Below are 8,527 nucleotides of genomic sequence, written 5' to 3' on the forward strand. Positions count from 1 at the left end.
ATTGAATTGCAGGGGCTCAAAGTGGTGACCAGACTATAATTGGCAGATTTGGTCATCATCACATGTGAGTGGGAAAAGTGTTGGAAAATCAATTGAATTGTGAACCCTTGCTTCCAAAAGTTGGGATAAGTGTTTAGTAACATTATTCCACTAATGGTGAAGACAAAATAGGTCTAGGGTCAAAATTTATAAAAATGCCATAGGGCATATGTGAGGGTTTTTAGGGTTTTTCAATTATGGGAATTTCTTCCCTTTGATTTATTTGGTTGGTGATCTCCACATGATCACTCTAGGGTTTTAGAGCATATCAATAACAAGTAATAACAATCATCATGGCATATCACTCAAATGCACAAGTCCTATGCATGGTACTATATGCAAAAGAAAAGTTTTTGTTGATTTGAAAATTTGTATTTCTGGAATTCTCTAACTTTCTTTTTCATTGAAATTTGGGGTGTTACATGCAGCCTCCTGAGGGCAATCGAAAAGGTTGGTTAAAGCCGCATGCCAAGTACTGTCTTGATAGCGCCGACAAGAAGGAGGCATTTACGTGGCTCAAATATGACGTGATGTTCCCTGATGGTTATTGTTCGAATATGAGTAAGGGAGTCAATCTTGCTACAGGAAAAATAAACGGGCTCAAGAGTCACGACTATCATATATGGATTGAGCGGCTGATGCCGGTGATGCTTCGAGGGTATCTCCCCGATCATGTCTGGCGAGTGCTTGCGGAGGTGAGCCATTTTTTCCGCACGGTCTGTGCTAAGCAGATATGTACCGAGGTGATTGAGAAGCTGCAGGAGCAAGTGCCGGACATGCTATGCAAGTTAGAGATGATATTCCCCCCAGGCTTCTTCACTCCGATGTTACATCTCATCGTGCATCTCGCCAACGAGGCACTCTTGGGGGGACCGGTGCAGTATCGTTGGCAGTTTTGTATTGAGAGGGAGTTCAAATATATTTGGTACAAATGTGGAAACAAAAATAAGATTGAAGCATGCATAGCTGAGGCAACTCTCCTCCATGAGATGGCAGACGCCACGACAATGTACTATGCCAATGATGTGCCCACTAAGCATAACCCGGTCGCTCGGTACAATTCCGATGAGCCCAACCGTGACCCAAAGCTCTTGCTCTTCAAATATTCCGGTGGCAAGGCCGGTGCCTCAAAAGTGGAGAACATTTCGCCAGAAGAGAAGGATTGCATAATCCTTTACGTGCTTATGAACATGGAGGAAGTGGTCGATTTCATGAGGTAAAATGATGAACCAATTACTTTGCAACCAGTAACTTGGTTTTGGTCTAATACGTATTTTCTCCTTTCAGCCAATTCCATGATGAAATGTGGTCAGGAAGAAATGGTCCCACTCCCACGCAGTGGTACACTCTTCTGAAAGAGGGTGCCCCGCCCTTAAATAAAAGCTTCGTGAACTGGTTCCATGAAAAAGTAATTTCTCAAATGTTCCTCTTACTTTGCAATCCGTGACTTGTCTTATTACACGTAACTAATGCACAAAATAATATGAACTGAACTTGTAGGGAGCTGATCCCAACGTTGAGATGACAGATGAGTTGAGATGCGTTTCCCAGGGTTTTAACCGTAGAGTCCATGCGCATGAGAAGTATGATGTAAATGGGCATCGCTTCCATACGGAGTTTCACCAGAAGAACCGGCCTAATGCAAAAACAATAAATACTGGGGTCTACACCCGCGGAGCCGATGATCTTGATTACTATGGAAGGTTACAAAAGGTATACGAGTTGACGTTCAACAACGCAAACATAGAACTCAAGCTCTTTGTGTTCAAATGCCACTGGTTTGACCCACACGGTGGAATGAGAAGCACCCCCTCCATTGGTTTAGTTGAAGTTAGGCCTACAACCACCTACAGCGGATCCGACGTCTATGTTGTGGCTCACCAAACCAAGCAAGTTTATTATTTGTCCTACCCATGTCAGAATGAGGAACTCATGGGCTGGGAAGTCGTGTTCCAGGTATCGCCACATGGTAAGCTACCCACCCCCTCCGAGGACGATTACAACAACATTGACCCGGTAACATATGAGGGAATTTTCTATCAAGAGGAAGAGCAGTTCGGGGCTCTTCAAATAGACATAGGTCTTCAGGATCTCCACAACGATGTACAAATGCGTGGTGAGACCGTGGTGGACCTGAAGGACATAGCTATGCTCACCAAGCGCCATGCGAACAAAGACAACATTGTCGAGACTCAACCGGAACCCAATGCCGACCATGAATACTCATATGATACTGATTTTGATAGTGAGGCTGAGAACCCAATGCCTAGAGATGAGAGTGGTGATGAATGGTGAGGGTCTTTTATGCTTAGTACCTACATTATCATTATGCTTAATACATACATTTGTCATTATGCTTAGTACCTACATTATCATTATGCTTAATACATACATTTGTCATTATGCTTAATACCTACATTTTTCATTATGCTTAGTACCTATATTTGTCATTATGCTTAGTGTTTACTCATTTTCAACATGCTTATTAATTATTTTCTCTTTTCTTATGCAGGTAATTGCCCAATATGAGCGGACGGAAGGCATCATCGAGCTCCTTGCTTGATCAGATGCATCAGCGGAAGCCAGGGCCGGGTGCTTCCAGACGGAGTGGAAGACCCATTGTTCCCACCCGGCGCTACGAAGACGCAGACGGAGGACGGGGAGGATGAGGGGGAGGACGAGCTGGAGGACGAGCTGGAGGACGAGGGGGAGGACGAGCTGGAGGACGAGGGGGAGGACGAGCTGGAGGATGAGGGGGGATGCACAGCTCCTTCTAGCTGACATTCCCTCTACTTCTGGCTCAGTGGCTTCACAGTCTATGGACGAGGAGGAGGACACTAGGGAGGAGGAGGAGGACACTAGGGAGGAGGAGGAGGAGTCTAGGGACGAGGAGGCTTCGACGGAGATGGCTCCGAAGAAGTTGCGGATTCGTGGGGAAGCGCAAGTTCCCGATGAGAGTAAGGAACCTGCTACGGAGGATGAGAAGTGGCTCCTTGTCCCAGGAAAGATAGAGTAAGTAGTAAGGTGATTTCATTTTCGTTATGACACTTAGCATTTTCTAATGTTTGATAATTGTGCAGGAATTTCACATACACGGGGAAGAATGTCCGCGTGCCAGGGAGTCTGATTGGAGCTGCTATTAGGAAGTACTGGCCGGGGATGTACACTCCGGTCCTTGGGGGCGAGTCCAAGCTAGCCTACACTTGGGAAGACTTTGAGATAGCGCCTTACCCTGGCTTTACTTCCGCCGCCGACGCCGTGATCAAGAAGTTTTGGGTACGTAATGCATACTCTTTGGGTTTCGTTCATATGTAGTTGATAACCCCACCATGATAACTCATGCCTCTCACACTTTCTGTTATGCTTGATTGCAGCGCAATTATAGGGTGGCGACTGAGCATAAGGAGAGGGCGGACGTGGTGCTCCGTAACATGTGTCGGAAGTTGACACGGCAGCAGTGGTACAACCAGAGGATCACGTGCATCGGCCACTTCTATGCTGAGCAGGGCGTAAGGTACACAAAGCCTGAGATTGTGCAGGGACTCGCCCCGGCTATGACGATAGAGGACTTCATGTCGGTAAGTAATTGTCAATGCGATTCTATGTACTGCGGCTAACTTGCAACTATATTGTTTGTTCTTCAAATGAGTTTTGATTTTGCAGGTTGTACCACATTGGGCTGATAATAATAAGAGGGCCGCCTTCATGGAGTTGGTCAAGAATTGGGTCGGCGAAAACCCCGATTTCAAGGCCGTGAGCGACCGGAACAAGGCCAACCGTGGGAATCAGGGAACACACACTGCGGGGAGCAGCAGCACCGATCGCTATCGGGAGCGTCTGGTACATATAAAAATGGAACAAGCTGCATTTTTTTGATTTTCGATGATATGCATAACATTTGTTTTGTGATGCAGGGGAAGAAGCTCGGGAGGGAACTTGGTGAGATGGAAGCGTGGATGCACATGAAGCTGGTGACGCCCCGTCCGAACGAGCCTCGGCCCGCGCCTGAGATGTACTACGGCAAGGCCAAAGAGAACAAGGAAAGATACTGCGAGGAGTACGCCAAGCTCCATCCAGAGGTGGAGGACCCTATGACCGAGCCGGTCGACGAGGTGGCGATGATGCTGGCGGGGTCCGGCCAGCCGCATGGACGTCCTGCCTGCCTTGCTGGGGGTTTCAAGCCTCAGAGGAACTTCACGCAGATCAAGGCTACCCTCCTCTCCAGCTACGCTACCTCCTCGCGGACTACATGCCGTTCTCGGGTAGAGGTAGATGTAAGTCATCCACACTTTCATCCTCTGTTTTGACTCTTGTTCCTGAATGGCTATGTTGATGAGACGCATTATTTCTGAAATTGTAGATTCAGCTCGAGGAGGCCTATGCAGTAGCTTACGAGGAGTATCTCGAGAATATTAAGGAGCATGACATTTTGAAAGATGACTATGTCAGGTGGACGAGCAACCAGATGGCTGAAAGTTTCAATCTCTATGGTTGCAAAACATCATAAGTCCCCATGTTTGAATCTCGAGCTATCTCCCCCGTTTCTTGCGAGTTTCACTCGGTTCATGATGACTGGTGTGCGAGAGGAACCACTCCTGCAGCCACCTCATCCGGGGCCGACGCCGTGGTCCCGTCCAAGGAGGAGTTCTATATCATGTACAAGCGTCAGCGTCAGTTGACCCCGGTAAGTTGCTAACTTGGCTAAGTTGCTAACTTGGTGTGACATGGCTAAGTTGCTAACTCCCTCCAACATGTAGGGATTGGGAGAATCCGGGAACGACGCTCCTGATGGTACGCCGATGCACCCCGGTCGCTGTTCTCCTGGTGCTTCTGCCGAACCTCGGCATGGTTCTGCTTCCGGTGGCTCTCGTCGTGGTTCTACCTCCCCGAGCACCGTCGAAATACAGCGGCCTCACTTCACCCACTCGGAGCTAGATCGTCTAGAGCTAGATCGTCACTCGGGTGGTGCACCATCATAGTTTCTACATTGTACTAGCACATGATGACACGCTCCATCTTTGTAGTGGATCTCGTGTATGTACCATGGTCTTGTATGCTATATTTGTGCTATTTGTGAGATTTGATGCTATATTTGTGAGATTTGGTGCTATACGGTGATATCTTTGTGCTATATGGTGCTATATATGTTACTGGATATTCAATGTTATAATATGTGCATTTTGTGCGATTTTCTGAGCAAATTGAGCCAAAATGGCAAAAATCAGAAAAAAACTGGGCCGGCTGTGCCGACGGTGTTATTGTCGGCACAGCCCATAGTCGTGCCAAATGGCGTGGTCTGGCCGACGGTGACAATCGGCACAGCCGGCCCAGGTTTCGCGCGCTTTTTCCAGGTTGAATGCTACCGTTTTGCCGCCAGTTCTGGGAAAAAAAAGGAAAACTTACACCGTCGGCACAGCTGGGGACGTTGACGGCAGCCGGCGTGACGGGCCGGTTGGTTTCGCTGACGATGGGGCGGCCGACGGCCACCGTCCAGCCGTCGGCGTACGACTGTGCCGACGGTGACCTGCTACGCCGATGGTGCGTGCGCAGACCCCGACGCCTGCTGTGCCGACGGGGAGACGCCGACGGTGACCGTCGGCAGAGCCTGTGCCGACGGTGAACCTTACTGTGCCGACGGTGCGGGGCCGTCGGTGTAGCCGGTTGTTCCCGTAGTGGATGTATATTAGGCTTAGGCTCGTTGTTATAGTAGTGTTCATTAAGTTAGAGATTGGTTAACTGGTTGTGACGATATGGTGGGTATGTTGGTGTCGTGCGGGGCAAGAATAAGGTATATCTGCCTCGTCCATCTCATCGGTGCCGATCTCATAGGGGGCATCGAGGAGGGTGGGGAATCGTCTTTTCTGTGCTACCATGGAGCGGGGAATCTCTTCTAGTCTACGTGTGTTACAAGTTAGTGTTAGAAGATTCAGTTCAATTCAAGGGTGCAAAGGCGACAACTTTGGCTCTAGTGTAGGTCCTTAGGGTTTTAAGAACTTCCAGGCACTAATTGAACCACCCACCATCATTTCGGAGCATGTGCATGAAGACTTCCCGGCGGCTCTCTCTGGTAGCGGTAGTGGTCCCTATGTGATCAAAGGAGCTCAATGCTATTATTATTATGTTCGAGGTGCTTTGTACTTGTCTGAACTTCTTGATATAAATATATCCGAATTTTTCGCGAAAACAGCAGCTGAAAAATTATCAAACCAACATCGTTAGGCTCTTTTGAAATTTCCTTCCAGCTCTATGCGCTAGATTGCTAGAACAAAACATTATCACCTTAAATTTGTTTCTGCACCGGTAAATGGGACAGAGATCGGGTGCCTTGACGTTCACAAGGCACAGCTTGCCTTGTGGCCTCTCATCCACCATCCATGCAGATCCAACGGCAACAAATAGAAGACTAAATTAACCAGTTTACCAGATGAGTCACCACCGACCCAGCTTCGTCCTCGACGCGGAAAGGGGGAAAAGTTGCGCCGGCTTCCTGTGCAGAGCTCTGCCGCCGGCGCCGTCGTGGGACTGTGGGAGAAGGACGGGAGGGACCTCGGGCGGCTGCAGCCGGAGAATACGACGCTGGCATGCCCTTCGCGCCCACTACGACTGGCTCCTTCGCTCTGCCCCGTCTCGCCCCAACTCGACGACGCCCTGTGCCCCGCTCCGGCGAAGTCCTCTGCACATGTCGAATCCTCTTGCCGGTAGACGCCGCCAGCAGCTGCCGCCAGTAGCCATCAAGGTCCAGAGCATTATTGTTCATTTGCTCATGTTGCCTGTGAGCTCCAGGAAGCCCGTGATGAACGGAGCGGGCCGCCATTGGTGGGAGGGTCGTAGGAACGGGTGGAAGCAGCCGTCGGGGAGGCGGACGGAGCAGCATGAGGTGGGCGTCGGAGCTCACCATGGAGGAGCAGTTGGACTAGGCCTCTGGCCTTCCCGCAGAGCTCTGAATGGCAAGGCCGCCGGAGCTCTATTCCTTACCGGCGGCGCGAGCGCCGCGCCGATCTCTATCCGCTGCAGCGGGTGGGAGTTGCGTCGATCCTCGAGCGTATGAGGATGAAGCTGGGTCTGGTAGTCAACTGGTTGATTTAGTCTTGATCCATTTGTTGCCTTTGGATCTGGATGGATGGTAGATGAGAGGCCACAAGGCAAGCTGTGCCTTGTGAACGTCAAGGCACCCGATCTCTGTCCCGGTAAATGCTGGGTTGAATTATTTCTGACGGCGCAGCCGGCTCATGTCACCGTACCCGTGGATCAAGCATTGTGGGCCTTTGAAAGCTGGAACCCATACTTTAGATGCATGCATGTTGTTCGTCAAGTTAAAGAATCAAGAACCTGCCTGTTTGAGAAGGCACAGAGCCAGCTATGCCCCATACACGTGCCCGCTCTATGTAGAAAAGAAGAGGAACCCACCACCGAAAACACGGAGGCAGACGGTGATCACCAGGGAGGAGTGGAGCAACGGGCTGTCTTCTAAAACGTCAGCGAGAGCCTCCTAGAAAGACTGAGCGAGTGATTTCCCATCACGTTAGTCTAACCTATAAAACTCCGTAGGATTATATAGGAGTACCTGGTTTCGCTTCTGGAACTGTGGAGACCGGGGACTGTAGCTCCTCGGGTGGCGTGCGTAGCCTAGATTTTCAAAATCGCGCCATCCACAAATATGCTGGAGCATGTAGACGGGACCAGGACTCTTGAGTCTGATGCTTGTCAATGTGAACTGCTCATCACGTGAAGTGTTTCCGTATCTTGCGTGAGATTGCACTAGTGACCTCAATCGCATTCCTGTATATAGACATGCCTAGCTAGATGATTTACAACTCGAGCGAATCACATAAGAGTATGCAACCTATCCGGGCGATTTACACAAAAATAACCTTTTGTTGCAACTATAGCACAGACTGACCCTCCGGGCAAACTATTTCACCCATCTAACCCTTTTGTGTGGCGCCCCTCACGCCGGCGTCACACCTCACTGTGTGGCGCCCGTGCCGGTGGCGCAACTCTCCCAGCCGACGTGGCGCCCTCGACGCTGAGCTGTGCGCCGATCCGACGTGGCAGGATGTGTGGCGCCGCTCCCATCGGCGCCACACTGTGAAACTGTGGCGCCGCTCGGAAGGGCGCCACACATCCACTTAAGTGCGGCGCCCGAGCCGCCCCCAGCCCGACCCTCTTCTTCTTCTCTTTTCTCTGTTTCTTCAAGACTGCAAGGCGGTCGGCGGTTCCTCCTCCTCCCCCCCCCCCCCACCAAATCGGCCATGAATTCGTCAGATCTGACCGGCCAATCTCTTCCCCATCCATTCCTCAAGGTAATCCCCTTCGAATCCTTCACATTCATCCACTAATTTCATAGATCTTGCTAGATTTGTACATGAACCCTAGACATGGAAACTAGATTTAAAATGTTGGTTGGTGCAATCTAAATTATACTCTATGTGTTGAAATTGATAGCCCACAAAATGCATGTGTTTAACACTAGATTTGTTGGAACCCT

At 49.9% G+C, this 8,527-nt stretch overlaps 1 protein-coding gene across 1 annotated transcript; it reads left to right on the forward strand.

Moving 5' to 3' along the window:
- Window positions 1–2,944: 2,944 nt before the first annotated feature.
- On the forward strand, window positions 2,945–7,087 carry LOC127330582 (uncharacterized). The gene is made up of 6 exons (XM_071825652.1): window positions 2,945–3,051; window positions 3,120–3,315; window positions 3,414–3,617; window positions 3,703–3,879; window positions 3,954–4,051; window positions 6,823–7,087. Exons 1-6 carry the CDS (start codon window positions 2,945–2,947, stop codon window positions 7,085–7,087), a joined length of 1,047 nt encoding a protein of 348 aa, XP_071681753.1.
- The last annotated feature ends 1,440 nt before the right edge of the window (window positions 7,088–8,527 follow it).

This window comes from Lolium perenne, chromosome 2, assembly GCF_019359855.2.
Source record: "Lolium perenne isolate Kyuss_39 chromosome 2, Kyuss_2.0, whole genome shotgun sequence".
Classification (NCBI taxonomy): Eukaryota; Viridiplantae; Streptophyta; class Magnoliopsida; order Poales; family Poaceae; genus Lolium; species Lolium perenne.